Genomic DNA, 17,837 nt, shown 5'->3' with positions numbered 1-17,837 from the left:
CCTTAATCACAGAAGCTTCTTTCTAGTGGGCAGCAGCAGTTCATAGAGAGACTCATAATAATGAACCCACCTGCCTCCATCTGAGGCTTTAAAGCCACCTTATAGTAAAGGCAAGCTAGGCTCATTCCTATTTATGATTAAACCTCTGTTTCTCAAGGATTGGGCTCTGTCCCACATGTAACCTTGACTACAAATGGCTCTGTATTCCTGCTCCAGGAAACAGGAACTACATCTTTGTTTTAAAAAGTTGTAATGACTGTCTTACGATCCTACCTTTGTTTCAAAAGGTTGTCATGACTACCTTGTTATGACCACCTTGCTGTGTTCTGCTTCTGTAACCCCGCCTATTTTGCCTGCCAAATCCACCATTTAGAAACTCCCTATCCCTGAGTTATAAAAGCCTTGTCTTCTTCATGTCCAGTGTTGTGCTGACTTCTTGAACCCCACCTTAGGGGGAGGCAGCCCCATGTACATAAATAAAATAGTTTGCTTCAATTAATCACTTGCTTTAATTAATTTGGTCATGATGGTTTGAGTCAATGATCTTTCTCCTCACATCTTTGGGATTAACAATAACTGGTCCAAGATCATCACATCCATCCTTCACGGTGCTCCTAGGAACAGCTAGCTGCTGCTGCTGCCCTTCCCATCACCCCCATGAGGGAGTTCCCAAAGGAGGGGCTGTAGACAGTGTCTTATATCATCACCCAAGCAAGGGCCCACCCTGTGAGTCACCCACTAACATGGGCTGAGGAACCTTATCACATGCCAGGTGTGGCCAGGGATGATCTTTGTGAGGTCCCCCAAACCCTGTAAGCTTTGACCTCATCTGATGACGTCTGGGCTACAGCAAGGGTCAGGCATAGGGTCTGGAAGGCCCAGTTTGGCTCTGTTGTTTTGCTGTGGCCTAGCAGGAGGGACAGTCTGGGGTGCCCGTAAGGGAGGCAGACCCTGGTTCAGCCTGGCTGCAACCAGCTCCATGCTGTTTCATGGTGAAGAATTACGGCATATTGGAGAGAGAGAAACAAAGGGGGATGGATCAAGCCAGCCATCTATGGTGATTCAAGAGAAGGCAGCAGGGGGAGCCAGTCCAGAGCCCACTCACACTGGTGGTTGACAAAGGCTGTCAGGTTCTGAGGGCCGGAAGGGCAGCTCTTCCCTGCTGGACCATGCAAGAGATGCCGTGCCCTGGAGGTCGGAGACCTGGGGGTCACTCAGACTCCAGAGAGACAGACCCAAGGTGTCCCTGTGGCTGAATGAGGGAGGAGCTGTAAAGGGCTAAGGCAGCAGGGGGAGCCACTGCCCTGCCTTTGCAGAAGACTCCCTGGAAGCTTCCAGAAGAACAAAGCCAGGGCCTGGAACTATCTCCCTCCTAGAAGAGAAGCTCCAGCTGTGTTTATCCTTTCACTCCAAGCCTCAGTTTCTCCTCCGCACAGGGGACTAAAGTGCTGTACACAGCCATGGAAAGGTCAGGTCAGGTGACCATTGAGGATAATGTGATCCAGAGGGGAAAAGTTGGACTTGAGACTTCAGACAAAATGGATGGGAGTGAAGCCCACCACCTTTTCCCAGCCTCACTCTAAGGTTCCTGATACCCACCTCTCAGGCAGGAGGACACAGAGAGCCAAATAATATACGTGGAACAGCCTGCCAAGCAGCAGCCAGGACTAACACACTGTAGCCTGAGGCTCCAATCCAGGAGCCTGAGACTCCGTTTCCCCATCTGCACACAAAAAGTCTGGAGCAAGGCCTGGTCTACCTTTTGTGAACCCCCACCCCCACCCCGCCACCACCGCTCACACCTGGAACTCCACTTCCTCTCCCCAATTCTGTCTGATGAGACCACTCTGCTTCCTGGTCATTGGGCATTGCACAGGCCTCAAAACATGAGAGTTCCCAGGAACCGGATTCCTCCTCAACCCTATCTCCCCAGCCCTTCACCAACAGCCGTCCACGGGACCCACGGCTTTATCACCCATGGAGGCAGAGGTGCCACCACACCACACCACACCACACCACACCACACCACACCACACCACGCCCTCCAGAGCTGCTGGGAAACTCCAAGCAGGTAACAGCTTCCTGTCAGGACCCTCTTTGCTTTCCACCTCTCTTGTGTGGCAGACCAGGTTCTCCAGCCCCAGGAGCTGTGTATTCAATCTAGCATCAGCTACTGGAGAGGCTCTGCTGGATCCCCGACTGCCAGCAACTTGACATCCTGGTCACCAGTACACTCTGCTGCCTGGCCTGGGTCTGAAGGAGCTTTTGGTGAATGCAGAAGGAGGCACCTTCAGATGTGAGGGAGAGCTGAGGCGGGGAGAGCTGAGGCAGGGTGAGCTGAGGCAGGGTGAGCTGAGGCAGGGAGAGCTGAGGCGGGGTGAGCTGAGGCAGGGAGAGCTGAGGCGGGGTGAGCTGAGGCGGGGTGAGCTGAGGCAGGGTGAGCTGAGGCGGGGAGAGCTGAGGCGGGGAGAGCTGAGGCGGGGTGAGCTGAGGCGAGGAGAGCTGAGGCGGGGAGAGCTGAGGCAGGGAGAGCTGAGGCGGGGTGAGCTGAGGCGGGGTGAGCTGAGGCGGGGAGAGCTGAGGCGGGGTGAGCTGAGGCAGGGAGAGCTGAGGCAGGGAGAGCTGAGGCAGGGAGCTTCCTGCTCCTGCACTGCCTGGTATTTTGGCACTTCCAACAGCCCTGAGGTGGGAGGTGCTCAGTCCTCCTTGTCTGAGAAGAAACTGAGGCACACCAGGTAGCAACCAGAGTTCTAGATCGGAGAGAACACAGAATAGACCCCTAATAGAAGGCAGATGGGCCCCCTCCCTAGCTGGGGGCACACCCTCCAGCTGAAGATGGGAGGAGGGGGGTATCCAGCTGCTTCCTAAGCATCTACCCCCCAATGTCCCCAGAAAGAGTGATGAGGAGCAGGAGGGTCTGGGTTTGGGGCCTTCCTCTGTGGAGGAAAGCTAGGGACAGATTTTGGTCTTGTTATGTCTCTGGGGTTGTGGTCAGGTCCTTGGCTAGGACTGGGATACTCACTCCGTGGCAGCTCCTCTTCCCCAGGCCTTCACCATGGGCTCGCAGACCTGTCACCCAAAGTGCACCCCCCACCAGGCAGGCCGGGGGCAGGGGGGGGGAGCAGGAGGCGCCGGGTGGGTACCCACCAGCAGGGGCGGGGTCGCGTGGGGCTGGGGCGGGGCTGACAGCGGGCAGGGCCGCCCCTTGCAGCGAGGGCGGGCCGCCTTGGCCATTAAAAGCCTGAGGCCGGTCGGCAAAGGAGAGGCCCGGGTCAGTCCCCACACCATGTCTTTGCGCTCCCGGCCAGAGTGCGCCTGAGCCGCCCGGGCCTCGGTGTTCCCGCGGGTCTCGCGCCGCCGCCTCTTTACGATGCAGGCGCGCGCGCCGCTTCCCGCCGTGCTGGCCGCGCTGGCCACGCTGGCTGTGTTGGCGCTGGCCCGGGAACCCCCGACGGCGCCGTGCCCTGCGCGCTGCGACGTGTCGCGCTGCCCGAGCCCGCGCTGCCCCGGGGGCTATGTGCCCGACCTCTGCAACTGTTGCCTGGTGTGCGCTGCCAGCGAGGGCGAGCCCTGCGGTAGCCCCCTGGACTCGCCGTGCGGCGACAGCCTGGAGTGCGTGCGCGGTGTGTGCCGCTGCCGTTGGACCCACGCAGTGTGTGGCACGGATGGGCACACCTATGCCGACGTGTGCGCGCTGCAGGCCGCCAGCCGCCGTGCCCTGCAGATCTCCGGGACGCCGGTGCGCCAGCTGCAGAAGGGCGCCTGCCCCTCGGGTAAGCTCCACCAGGAATCCAAAGGCTTGTTCTGAGGAAACTGAGGCCCAAGGGGATGCCGCCCGCTCACGGAGTGCCACTGGGTAGCCTTTTAGGAACAGTTCAGACAGTCTTCTAGCCTTCTAGATGGAGAAACTGAGGCCCAAGAAGTAAATGCTGTCCCCAAAGCCACAGAACAAGTTAGAATTGAGACCTAGTGTGGCAGCTTTGCAGTGTCTGGTGGGCTGTGGGGCTCTGACCCAGCCACTCTCCTGTTTATTATAGTCCTCTAGTGGTTTAGAGATTGGCGAGTGGTGAGCAGTCTTTTCTGGTCTCTGTCTTCAATTTCTCTCTTTGTGTTTTCTTTTCTTCTGTCTGTAGCTTTCTTTCTTTTCTTTTCTTCTGTCTGTAGCTAGGTGGTCTTTGGAGGGCAATATGGGGCTACAGCCAGTGTGTAACCCTCAGCCTCAAGGCTCCATGGGTACAGTGTACAGGGGGAGGGAGACTCCTAAGACAGCCTCCTCTGGTTAGCAGGTGGCTCTAGGTCACTTCTGACCTTGCAACGGAACCCTGTACATCTAGGAAACTGCCAGAAAACCCTGCCAATCTGCTTCTTGTCTGGGGCATTGTTTAGGATGCCAAGCTTTGCCCTTGGAGTGATGGGGACTCAGTGGCTGATCCTCAAGGCAGCTCAGCCAGCCCCAGGCTCATGGGGAATCAGACCCCTGTGCGTCCTTAGCCTGAGGTCAGACGGGCTCTGCTGGGCACTCAGAGGACACCTGGGAACCAGGCAGAGGGTCATCTAGGCTATCTTTTGGAGAACAAGTCTGAGTTTTCTCTGTGCTGTGTGGAAGGCATCCTGGAAAGACGCACTGGCCTGAATAGACTCTTGTGGGCTTGACTGTGTGTACTGGACACATTGGAAAGTGCAGGTAGCTCAGAGCTGGGTAGGGACAGGACTTGGTGGCTGTAAGCATAGTGCCAGAGGCTGGCTTTGCCCTGTCAGACAGAACTGTTGCCCTCTGGACACTCAAGTCCTGTGCCCCAAAAGGCTAGGGAGCTGAACATTCTCCTGGAGAGAAGGTCTAGAAGGCTGAAGGAGCTCCAGACAGCCAGAGGCCAGAGAAAGAGTGGCAGGCACAGCTCTTTCCCGGTAAACACCTGCCCTCCTCTCAGGCTGGGTGGCCACAGGTGCCCAGACTGGAAAGTGTCGTGTAGGATTCTGTGGACCACATGAGTAAGCCATTTCAGGAGAGTTGGGAGGAGGACATCCTTATCTGTTTTATGGGAGACTAAGGAGGTTATAACAAACAAACATTCATGTCTCACAGTCTGGGACCTGGAAGCCCATGGTTGAAACCCAGCCCTGATCCCTCAAGGGGAGACTACTGTGCGCTCAAATGCCATGATGGGGCAGAAGGCAAGCACGTGACATGGGTGAGAGACCCAAGGGGGTGTGGTACCGCTTACAAAGGCCTTAGTCCTCACTCACAAGTGGAAGGGTCTTATAGGATCTAAACCTACATTTTGGAGGAGCTGTATGTTGGTATGGGTAGGATCACAGGTCACGCGAGGGACAGCAGCCCGGTGCTCTCTTTGGGCAGTGTAATACATTACATGGACACCCAGGGTGTGCTGGGTGCTGGTTCTGTGTGCCCATCTTGGGCCTTGCTGTCTGAGGTGCAGAGGGTTCGGGGTGGCCAGGCACGGGCTCTCCTCTGCTCTTCTGCTACCATCTTGGTTGTATTTGGTGTACCCTTCCCCTGGTCTCCCATGTGGCTGATACTGTTAGCATCAGGCAGAGATGGGCAGGAACAAAGGTGGGCTTTCTTCTTTGCAGACTGAGCCGTTTGTGAAAAATCCTTTCTGTGCCTGGCTGTCCCTTGATTGTTAACAGTGTGTGGCATGAAGTAAGACCCTGTTAGTGCACTTGAGACTTCTAGACCCTGGAGGGCACAGAGCAAGGAGAGAGGAGGAAGTCAGCCTGAGGATTAGACAGGTATCCATCACTAAGTGCGGCAGAAGTGGCTGAGAGTCTGTGGGTGTTGGCGGGACCCCGGGCTTCCTAGACCCACTGTCCTTAGTTACATTGCCTGATTGTATTCTGGGTAATCATCCATAAACGGTCTGATGACAGGCCTGGGAGAGACCCGTGCAAGGAAGATTTAGTCCCAGCGCCGTGCACGCTGGGGCCCAGTGTTACTTCCTGGGCTGGGTGCACTGTGGCTGCTGTGCAGTGAGGCCCCAGGAGAGGTGCTGAGTTGGGACAGTGAACGGGGCTCCCTAGCAAAGATGGGGAGGGTGGAGAGGCCTGGGCGGAGCAGAGACCAAGATCTGGTCTAGCGCACTGGCCACCGTCAAAGCTCAAGGTGCCAATGAGCTGGCAGGAATTGAAGCCAGGGAAGGAGGGCCCATTACCAGGGATGTTAACAAGCCAGGCTCTATCACCCATCCTCAAAGGTCCAACTAAAGCAACGTGGCCTCATTGGGAAGAGAAGCAAAGAGGTCCAGTGACAGCTCCCCAAGTCCATCTAGGGGTCCTGACACGAGATTTAGGTGTAAATAGAGGAAGAGAAGTATATACAACCAAGCATCTCCCACCCATCCTTGACCCATCAGTCTCCACTCCGGTCTCTCCTGCAAGGTGGCCTGATGCATCCCTCTCACTGGCTGCAGCCTTCTCCTCCCAGAGTGAGATTCCTGGGGGAATTTCAGTTTCTCAGGGCCCATTGTCTCAGTAGTCTGATAGTCAGAGGGGATAGTTACAGCTAGACATGGCCAGTGACCTCGAGCCTGACACTTGTCCGTTGCGCACTTTGACCTGGGTGGTCCAGGTTGCCACTTACTCCACGGACATGATTCACAGAAGCACCCTGTGCTTTTCTGCTGCTGCTGCTTCTCTGCGGCTGTCTCCGGCTGCTCAGAAGTCTCACACACTAGTGCGAGTGCCGGGCTCACTCCATGCAGACGGAGATTGGCCGAGGCAGCCTGGCTGTCTCTGACTGGTCCTCCCAGCTCAGCTGACAGCACCGCCCCAGGACATTGATGTCTCAGCCTCTGTCGCCACTGCACCTGTCATGGCCTCCTGTCCACTGTGAGTGCGGTCACTAACCAGCCTGACCACAAACCACAACGCCCAGATGCTCCGGGCTCATGAATGTCTCGGGGGCGGGGAGAGCTGGTGAGCCCCACTTGAGGGTCATATCTGAGAGGGGGGCTCCTGTGGCATGGGGGTTTCAGAACAGATTGGGTAGCAGAGGGAGACCAAGCCACCATTGGCTTCTGCTGGCTTCTACCTTCCTTATCGCACTATATCATTTTACCTGGCAGCCAGGTGTCCCTGGTCAGTCTGTCCTGCATGTTACCAACAAGACCCCCTCCAAGTCACCCCCCACACTTACCTGGACTCTCAGGCCCTGTGTCTGCCATCGACACACACACACACACACACACACACCCCTCCATTGCCACCTTCTCACCCTCTGGCCACCTTATTGTTTTCCCTCCCCCCGCTACCTCAGGGCCTTTGCACATGTTCTGCCCACCACCCACAGTTCCCTCTCTCATCCTCACCTAGCAGGGTTCCTCTTTTGGGCTTAGATGTCCATTGACCTGTCTTCTCTCTCCTGCTTGCTCACTCTGGGCCTCATGGCAGCGGTGGGTCCAGCACCTGGTTGCACACAGTAGCTGGTGTTATATGAATATCTGGGCCCACGGGTCCCTGTAGCTCTCCTGGTCCCTATTAGATGGTTCCAGTGGGAATGACGGAAAACGTTGGGTCCCACCTGCATGTTAGAAAAGCATTCTCAAGGGAAGGGTCCCTTTGCTAGGATGACCTGCACTTGGGGGTCTGCTTGCAGGTTTCCCAGAGTCCCTGTCCCACAGCCCCTTTGTGACAGTAGACATCTACTTATTTCTGGAACTCGCAACTGGGGGGCTTTGGGGCAGTTCCCACACAGATTTAACAGGCAGCTTTTAATGTGCAAGGAGGCCCTGCTGGCCTCTCCCAGCCTATTATTTAAGAGCTTTGGGTGGCTTTTGTGTTCACTTTTCTTAGAAGCTTCTAGAGGCTCAGAGTTCAGCATCTGAGACTAACCAGGAAGAAGATGTATCCTCTATCTGCCCCACTGCCTGCTGGGACAGCAGAACTGGACAGTGGTATGGCTGTGGGTGAGGACTGGCAGGGTTCCAGGGGCTTCATACATGTATTTCATGGTCGATAAGATTGTGTGTCATGGCCCAGGACAAGGAGGAGCTCCATGACCTGTGAGTCCAGAAGCACTGTCAAACCCAGGTCCCTTTCTTCATTTACCTCCAGGGCATGCAGAGGTGGCTGTGCAGAGGAGCTGTGTGGGGATCATGCTGCCTCGACAGAGTGGCACTCACCATGCTGGTCTGCCTGCTGACTGACCCTTGTGCCCTACACCACCAAAAGTCTGTGTGTGCTCACTGGCCTATAGGATCTCTGGACACAGTGAGGCAGGTGGCCTCCCTGGCCTTCGCTGTAGGCCTCAGACCTGTGCAGATAGCACAGCAGGCTGGCTAGGACATCTACAACCTGCTGCTTTGCGGGAGGTGGCTACCAGAACTCCTAGGGTCAGGTGTCCGGACTCCTGCCATAACCTCTGAAGCCTTGAGCTCATCATGGGGGATAATGTTGGGGTACAAGGGCAGGTTCTGATGCTGTATAGTGTGCCACCCTAGGGCTCTTGGAGTAAGGGAGAGCTTGCCCCAAGCCATGGTCCTCCTGACTCCCTATTGTTGATCTGACATACCATGGTTCTTGAGCCCCATGAGGAGGTAGCCATCCTGGAGGACACTGGTGAGGAGGTAACTAAGTCATGAGAAACAGAATGCAGTCACAAGCCCCTCTTCTTGGGGCTGTGGAAGCATGGCCAGGCGTGTATGCTTCCACTACATGACAGGCCTGGGGCACCACAAACTGTGCCTGTATATCTGTGGTACCAGCACCACCCTCCAGTAGAGACCCCAGGACCTAACTATCCAGGCCCTGTCTACTCCGTAGCCTCAGCTCCTGTCCCAGCTCCAGTCCCAGGCTCCTGCTCACAGTGTCACACAGTCCCTTTGCCAAGTGTGCCGATCCCCCATTCCTCAAGGCCCAGGCCAACAGGGCACCAACCCTAAGGTCACACTTGTACCCTCACAGAGAGTCTCTCTAGAGCACTGTTTCTCAACCTCCCTAATGCTTTAACACACACAGTTCCTCCTGTTGTGATGACCCCCATCCATATTTTTTCATTGCTACTCCATAGCTGTAATTTTGCTACTGTGATGAATCGTAATGTAAATATCTGATATGCGACCCAAGGGGGTCACGACCTACAGTATCCTCAGTGCTTGGGTACCCGGGCTGTGCTGGCCCTTTGGAAGTAAGCAGTGAGAGTGGAACACATAGCCCCTACAGCTTCAGCCCTGCCACAGCTTTCCTGTTTGTCCTCCTCCTAAATGCTTGCCTGTCCCTAAGTGACCCATGTCCCCCTGGCCACAAACATCAAGATCCCTCTGTGGTTCCCAGGGAGTCCTGCTGCTGTCTGCGGCCCTCAGACCCAGGTCCTGCCTAGGGAACGGAAGATGGGGAGAGCCGCTGTCCAGCTTGGGGCACACAGACCACACACCACCTCTCCCTCGCAGCCACAGCCTGGGGTACCAGCCCAGGTGCAAGGTATCAAGCACAGCACACCGGGCACAGGGCACCAGGCCCAGAGTCAGCTCTCACTGATACAGTGGCTGGTTTATAGGTTGGGAAACAAGGCTTAGAGAGATCAGGTGGCCTGCCCGAGGCACACAGCCAGATCCCTAAACCTAGGTACATCCCAGCTCTGTGCTGCTCCTTGGGAGGGTGTTAACAGCTGGTTAGCTTCCAGAAGAGCCCAGCCTTGACCTGTCTCTGGCTTGGGGCCAGCCTGGTGGCGCCTCTGGCTGTGAAATTCCAGGCTCTGCTAGCTGAGCCAACCTCTGGAGGAGGTGCTGCCTGCCTGGGCTGTGAGGCTAGGCTCCGTTCACAGAGATTCCCAGCTCCCCTTATGGAATGCCCGTCCACCTGTGACTGAGTGGGGAAGGGCAGTAAAAATCGGCAAGTGTGGGGTGCTCAATGCTGCATTCAGTCGTCCGGCACCAACTGCACAGCAAACATGTGCTATGCCTGGATTTATTTGCTGTCCCCCATTAGGCCTCACATCACACCAAGCCTGCAAATTCATAACCTCAACTGGCTGGTGACCCAGGGAGGGATGTCACTGCTGTCTCCCGTAAGAGAACTAAGGCACAGTGGACTCGGGAGACTTGTGGGATCTTTCTGTTAAGAAGTGGCAGAGTTGGGGGACACTGTTGAAGAGCCAGAAATGGGGATCAGAACCAGGCTCCTTTACCTGCCGGACTGTGTGCTGGTTTCGGGCTAACGCACACAGTCGTGCGTGTTGCACACTGCACAACTCCAGGGGATGTGGGTACGGATACGGATCCCTGTTAATAATGCCGATGGAACCTTGTAGTGTACAGCCTCTGTGATGGTGTAGGGTATCCCCGTGGTGTGTCGTGGTCATTCTCTTTCCCATTCTGTGCTTTCATTTTTTTTCATCTCTCCCGGTGTTATGACTGTGCACAGTTCACACACCACCCTGCTTGAGGGTCACCCACTGTCACTTAGGCAGGCATGTTGGAGATGGAGCCCCGAGGCCAGCTTCCCTCTGAGGGTTACTTCTTACAGCCCTTCCTCTCCTAGGAACCCCCAGACACCTGGCCCTGAGGGCTGTGTTCTGTGTCCGGCTTTGGAACAAAACTTCCGGGCCTTCAGATTCTGTTTATTTTTGAAAAACAACAAAAAGTCAAAAAAAATAAAAAAGAGCCAACAGCTGAGTGTGCTGAGACTCAGGCCTTCAGAACTTGGCTCGGCCTGGCATGGGGGTGGGGCTGTTAAGAAACCCCAAATAAACAGAGCTGTTTCCTGGCCCAGCCAAGCCAGTTCATGTGGGAAGGCTGTGGTGGGGGCTTGGGGCCCTCTGTGTGACTCATGGTGACTCATCTGAGAGCGGGCTCGGATTAAAGGGCCATGCCTGGCGGGCTGCAGGGTTCCCTGACCTGGCGCAGGGCTAGGCCTTCCATTCTAAGATGGCATTCATACTCAACCTCAGTTTTCTGGGCTGTAAAATGGGCCATGTCTGCTGCTCTGGGGTGGGGGTGGGGTCTAAGCTGGTGTCCAGGCTGAGCAAGTTCTGGCTTTGCCTCCTCCTCCCTCCTTCCAGAAGGGCTATCACCTCTGGGCTGTGGGGTGAGCCAAACATGTCTCTGTGCTGGAGCGCTAGTGCTGGGGAATGGGGACCATGTATACTATTTCTTTGGTTGCTCTGAGGTCCTGAGCATGAGAAGCCAGCTGAAAGCAGATCGTGCTGTCCTGGGCCCTTGCTCCAGGCCCCGCCATCTCCCCAGTTACCTATGGTGCAGAATCCTAGCTGACAAGGTCCTTCCGAAGGTCAGGTCCTCACTCTGGAATAACAAGTGGCCTAGGAGCTTGGAGCAGCACCGTGGTGGGTCTGCTGACTGGCTTGAACCTCCAGGTCAGCTCCCAACAGCCTGGGGACACAGGGACTGGGAGGCCTTGGCTTCTGCCTCAGTTCTACCACTACCCATACTGGGCCTGGCAGGCCAAGTGGGCAGAGCCTGGGGAGGGGTCTGTAGGTCCTGGAAGTGCCGAGCCACAGGATGAACTGGGCAGTGAGGCAGACAGGGTGATTTGTTCTCCATGCTGTCTGTGAGAAGGGCAGTGTTCCTTCCTCCTCAGTCAAAGGCACACTGGGCCCAGGTCTCAACCCACTTAGACAACTTCTCTGATCACTTCCTGCCAGTCAGGGGCAGCAGGTGGCTTTGGCCATACAGGAGTCCAGGAGCCCTCTGCATGTCCCATCTCACCCCAGGTTCCATCTGTCCCACCCCTGTTCACACGTCTCCTCCCTGGCTGGTCACTTGCTGTCCCTCACTGCCGATGGATGCCAGGGCTGGGCTCACGAAGGCTGTGGGCCGGTGTGACTGGGTAAACTGCACAGGAGGCCTGGCTAGGAATTGTTTCGTAAGCCTCCATTCCCCATCTTTACATTTGAGGCTCCATTCCCCACCCCCCACCCCCTGGCTGCCACTCTGGGAGTCAGGGACATTGCCGGGCTGTATGTGGGGACAGTGTTGGCCCACAATTTTTTCAGAGCACAGGCTGTGGTCTGTACCCCTCTCATGGCTGCTGCTGTGGACATGTTATTTTCCATCCTGTTTGATGGTGTGGAAAACCGGGTTTATGAGGTGGAAGCTCAGCCCCAGAGAGACATACAGGGCCCTTTCACATCACCAGGTACCAGGGTGAGTGGTGGCTTCTTGGGAAAGGGAATGTCACCATTTACATTCTTATCAGTTCACCCAGGCCCCATGAGAAGTCACCTTCAGTCCCACTTGTCAGATGGCAAAGTCAAGGCCCAGAGAGGGTAAGTGACTTGCCACAGGTCCACAGCTAGAAGACAGCGGGTCCAGCTGAGCCCAGTTGTGTGCAGCTCCCAGGCCTGTGCTCATTTCAGAGCCCACAGACCCCTCAGAAGCAGTGCCAAGGAGCACGGTGTCTGGAGGTCTCAGTACGGTCTTGTGCCACCCGCATGCCTCAGGCCTGTGGTCCTGGCAGGCCACAACCCCGTTGCTGATGGCGGCAGGAATCTGAGCCAGTGATTAAGGTTTTGGGGAGGTTTGTGAGCTGCCTGGCAAGTAGGCCTGGGCTGTGGCCAAGTCAGACAAAGGCGGAGTGCTCTGTCCACCCAGGAATCTATAGCCTGGCCAATGAGGAAGGGCCTCACAGAGGCCAGATGGGGGTGGCTCAGGGACTTCCACTGTGCCCTTAACTATCAGTACACTGGTCCTCAGCATCGGTCCTGTGCTTCCTGGAGCTAAGATCCAAACCTCTCTATGACTCCTGCTCAACCCCCAAGAGTCCAGTGGGGAAAATGTGCAGAAGCTCAACTCCCAAAAGTCCTAGTTAACCATTCTCCAGGGCAGGGACCACTACCCCAGATGTCTGGGCATCCCTGCACTTCTGGGGAATGGGATACAGAGCATATTGACACGGGCTTTGAATCCAGGGAGGGGTCTGCAGCAGGGCCTCTACCACCCTGGGCCTAGGGGCTGCTGGGAGCCAGCAGGTCTCACTGACACCCTTGGTCCTTGCCGCCAGCGCAGGTCTCCACCAGCTGACCAGCCCGCGGTACAAGTTCAACTTCATCGCTGATGTGGTGGAGAAGATCGCGCCCGCCGTGGTCCATATAGAGCTCTTCCTGAGGTGCGTGGGGCCCCGTGTTGCTCTGCAGCTTCCCAGCATTTCATTCCCAGCTGCCCTGCCACCCAAACTAGACCTGATTCCAGCAGCTCGAGGCATAGCAACCGGTGGGGTGGGATGAGAAGCAACTATGGAAACTTGATGTACCTGGGGGCTGAAGGTTAGCCTAAAGTGAGTACTTAGGCGTCTAGGAGATACAGAGAAACAGGGGACAGTCCCACTGAGGTACCAGCTCAACAGGACAAGTGTTCTGAATCAGGCGTGAGGGAGGATGTGCGAGCCTCGTAGCTAGATGCGGAGGGGAGGGAGGACTGATTGAGTGGAGGTGGGTGGACAGGGAAGCAGGTTTGTCTATGGGAGAGGAAGCCCACTGTGTGATGTGCGGTCTAGCTTCCTGGCAGGATCCCTCTTCACAGACAGGGGAGGAGCCTCCTCTCCTTCCTCCCACACCCAGTACTCTCTCCCAGAGATGTCTGTGCTGGATGAGGAGGCCCTGCCTTCCAGACACAGCAGCCAAGGTCCCATCACTCACATCCGGTCCTGAGGTCTCAATTTAGACCCCCTAGAGAGAAGCCGGTTGTGGCAGGAGCCTCAGGACTCTAGACACAACAATCTCCACCCTTCTCGCCCTGCAGCTGAGTGGAGGGAGCCAGCTGGAATGGTGGAGCCAGACAGGAGCCCACCTGATAGGGATCAGGGAAGCTGGTGACCAGCTTATTAGTCTGACTCTGGTATGGAGCTGCCTGGTTACTGATGTCAATCACCATCCCCTCCCTCTGTGCTCCATGGCCAGTGAAGTGTCAGGCTACTCAACCTCCTGCCCACTAACAGTGGCAAGAGCCTCACAGGCAAGGTGTGTGTGTGTGTGTGTGTGTGTGTGTGTGGTGGGGGGGTGGGGGGTATATGCCCGGGGAGGAGGATGAACAGTACTCATCCGGGGTCTAGCCTGACCTCTGGACCATGTTGGCTCTGAGACTGTTTTCTTAAGCCATCCTGGGGCTTTTGGAAAAGAGAGCCAGATGGGGACTCAGGCCCCGTGGGACTGTGGGACCCTTCTGCCTGCCAGGTCCCTGCTATGATTGATAACTTATAGACCTATGCCTCCCAAGGCCTTTACACACACACACACACACACACACACACACACACACACACACACACACACCCCACATCACATCCACCTGGAGCTGAGGTTTGACTCCAGCCTGTCTGACCCTGGAGCAAAAGCACCCCCCTGCCATATCCGATTTTCCCCTGCCCTTTTTCCCTGGGGTAAAATCTGAGGCACATCATTGAGGAAATTACAAATGGGTGCACTAAGAGGCTGTCCCAACTGAGGGGGGCTAAGGAGGGACTGTGTATGTTGAGGGGGCCTGGGGCACTAACCCTGAGCTGGATAATCACAGGCTAAGGCAGTAGTGATGTCTGGCTCGTGGAGCCAAAGCCTCATGGGTGGGTAAGGCCCTGGTAGGGCAGACAACACAGAACCTTTCAGCCACAACCCTTGACCTGTGGGACATAGGTGCAGGGCTCTCTCGGGCCCTTTCTGCAGTCTTGAGAAGAGCTGGGTTTAGCCACCCTGCCGTGCTTCTCAGAGAGTTATGGCTGGTAGATGGAGACAGACTCTGCCCTAAGCAGCTTGGCATGGTGGGAACCCTGCTCTGCTCTGCCTCCTGCCTGACCCTGGCAAATAGTGCCACATCTCTGGGCCTCAGTCTCCCGGAGAGCTTTGCACAGCAGGTTACCTAGGACTAAGTCACAGAGCCCCACAGACTGGAGGATTAAACAATGGGACGTGTTGCCTCCCCGCTCTGGAGATTAAGGTCCAAGATCAGATGTCTGCAGGGCATCCCACTCAGATCCTGGGCTAGCTTACAACTTCTAGTGGTTCTGGATGTCCTCGGGTTGGGGTACCTCCTACCCACCCATCTCCCATGTCCCCCTTGTGCCTCTTCCAGCTTCCTGTCTTCTCAAGGTACTGATGCTTGAACATAGGGCCCCTATTCCATCAAAACGTCACAGCTCTGTCACATCTGCAGAGACCCACTTCCAGATGAGGTCACACCCATGGAGCGGTGGTCAGGACTTGATCACATCTGTTTGGGGACACACTCACCCACAAGTCTCCCATGAACTTTGAATGAACTTGTCCCTGGCTTTAGGAAGCACTTAGGATGTTTGTTGCTTTCCCTGTTCTTGCCAGGCTGAGATGACTTTTTTGTTTTGTTTTGTTTTTCAAGACAGGGTTTCTCTGTGTAGTTTTGGTGCCTGTCCTAGATCTCGCGCTATAGACCAGGCTGGCCTCGAACTCACAAAGATCTGCCTGGCTCTGCCTCTGCCTCCCGAGTACTGGGATTAAAAGCATGCGCCACTGCCGCCCGGCTGAGGTGACATTTTGAAAAGACTGTCACATGTTCCAGAGTGCTAGACACTTGGGCTTCTTCATCTGCTTAGGGTCCTCAGGGCCTGTGTACTTTTGTGTGTCACTCTGAGGAAGGTCCCAAGCTGCACCAACCTTCTGCCTCCTCCCATCCTGAAAGTAGGGTCAAGACTCCTTAAGCAGACAGCCCATTTCCCAGATGGGAAGACAGAGGCTCAGAGGGTTTATAGAGCCTGCCTGAGGGCAGCTAGGTTACGAGTGAGGTTGGACTGGCAGTTGGAGTCTCGGCTGTTTGTCTCCAGGGCCCTGTTGGCAGGCATTGGCGCCACTGTGGGCTGGTGCATGCTAACATGTCAACAGGTACTGTGAACATATCAGTACAGCAAACTGCAGATCAGAGATGACGGTCACATCTTCACGGCCATGAACTGCATCCAGCCTCAGTATTGCCAAGGTTGCACCCACAGTGACAGCCTCAACTCAAATCCAGGTTGTGGAGGGAGTGGTTCCCCCAAGCCTGTTCTTTCACCTCACGTGATTCTGCATCCTCCACCACGCTGACTCCCCAGGCCAAGGCCTTGGCCTGAATGTTCCCCTGCTTCCCTGTGTAGGCACCCTCTGTTTGGCCGGAACGTGCCGCTGTCCAGTGGTTCAGGCTTCATCATGTCAGAGGCTGGTTTGATTGTCACCAATGCCCACGTGGTCTCCAGCTCCAGCACCGCCTCAGGCCGGCAGCAGCTGAAGGTGCAGCTGCAGAATGGGGATGCCTATGAGGCCACCATCCAGGACATTGACAAGAAGTCCGATATCGCCACTATTGTAATCCACCCCAAGGTGAGCGGATGGGGTCCTCCGCCTGCACAGCAGTGCCCTCCCCAGCCCGCACAGCAGTGCCCTCCCTAACCCACACAGCAGTGCCCTCCCCAGCCCACCCAGCAGTGCCCTCCCCAGCCTGCACAGCAGTGCCCTTCCCAGCCTGTCCCAGCAGTGCCCTCCCCAGCCCGCACAGCAATGCCCTCCCCAGCCTGTCCCAACAGTGCCCTCCCCAGCCTGCACATCTACACTAGTTCAGCCTTCCCAGAGGATAGCAGCACTCTGAGTCCCAGGGCCACTGGCCACATCAGACCTGGAGCCTCTGAATTGCCCTTGCCCAAGGTGCCAACACCAGAAACAAGCAGGACACAGGAGGGAGGGGGTCAGCATCCCACACCTCCTCACCTCTTTATTGTCCTAGCCGGGCCCACATCTGGGGTTCCCTGTCCTTGAGGGCTGACAGACCAGGGAAGTCAGGCTCCACTCTCTACCTCTGTGCCCACACTTACTCTGGCTACCACACGACCCTTTATGGTCGCCAGAAGCTTCTAGAAGCCCAGGTGGTGTTCTTCCTGTTTGTGGCACAGGCCAGGGCAGGAGAACCCTCATCACCTAGACTCTTACAGGGAGAAATGGAGCCTTGGGAAGATTAGAATTCTCATCACTTGGAATCTGAGGGAAAATCGAGGCTCAGAAGGGTTAGATCCCACACCTAAGATCACAGCTGACAGTGGCAGAGCTAATCTAGATGCAAACCATCCTCAAACTGGTTTGTATTGTACCCAGTGGTACCGTCGCATGGCTCTGGGATGGCCGTGGGGGTTTTCTGCGTCCCCTGCACCCACCATCAAACATGTCACGGTGCCTTCAGTCAGGCTCAGGCACACAGTTCCCTCTAGATGTCTGTGAGCCAGCTGGTGTGGCTATGTGGAGCCTAGCTTCCTCCTGGATGCAGGTTCTCGGTGTCTGTGGTGACCGGTGTTTGCAGAGTTCACTGTCAAGGTGGAGGATCCATAATGGCCAACCCTGATACAGACCCTCTGTAGTTGTGAGTCCTGTCATGGGCCGAGTCTTGGTGCATTTCTTCTTCATGGTAGCACAGAAACTGAGGGTGGGTGGGACAGACTGAAGGGCTGAGGCGACAAGAACTCTTCACACTGGGAAGGCCCGGCTTCTCTAAGGCCAGCATGCAGCTCTGCTGTGCTCAGAGTCTCCAGGCTAGGAGAGGCTGAATGCTCAACCATGGGCAGCTGCAGGAAGCTATTCCACAGTTTCCCTGGTGTTAAGAGCATAAATGATTGCTGTAGAGATAGACCAAGAACATTGCCCTGAGGTGCCTCAACACCACACACATACACACACACACACATACACACACACACACACACACACACACACACACACACCTCCTGGAGCCTCTGAAATCAGAACCTGTGCCCTGCAGCTCCCCAAACCAGATATTCATATACACCTACTCTCTCAGACCACAGCAGCCACAGGGATGGGTAACTGAGTTCACAGACAGATGGGCCCTGCTAGCCCTGTGCTAAAGAGTGTTTAGGTACTTAGT

The 17,837-nt window shown here is 55.9% G+C and overlaps 1 protein-coding gene across 2 annotated transcripts in view; it reads left to right on the top strand.

Moving 5' to 3' along the window:
• The first annotated feature begins 3,289 nt into the window (after positions 1–3,289).
• The window catches only part of Htra3 (HtrA serine peptidase 3), a 28,393-nt gene continuing 13,845 nt past the window's right edge, over positions 3,290–17,837 (top strand). Inside the window, exons 1-3 of one of the 2 annotated variants that reach the window (XM_059275754.1) lie at positions 3,290–3,773; positions 12,978–13,077; positions 16,066–16,288. In XM_059275754.1, the coding sequence (XP_059131737.1) occupies positions 3,371–3,773; positions 12,978–13,077; positions 16,066–16,288 (726 nt within the window). In that variant the 5' untranslated portion in view covers positions 3,290–3,370. The remainder of the gene's footprint in view (positions 3,774–12,977; positions 13,078–16,065; positions 16,289–17,837) is intronic. The other variant, XM_059275753.1, reaches the window with a different exon arrangement.

Source organism: Peromyscus eremicus, chromosome 10 (assembly GCF_949786415.1).
Source record: "Peromyscus eremicus chromosome 10, PerEre_H2_v1, whole genome shotgun sequence".
In the NCBI taxonomy this organism is placed as follows: Eukaryota; Metazoa; Chordata; class Mammalia; order Rodentia; family Cricetidae; genus Peromyscus; species Peromyscus eremicus.
This window is presented reverse-complemented; position numbering and strand designations above follow the sequence as displayed.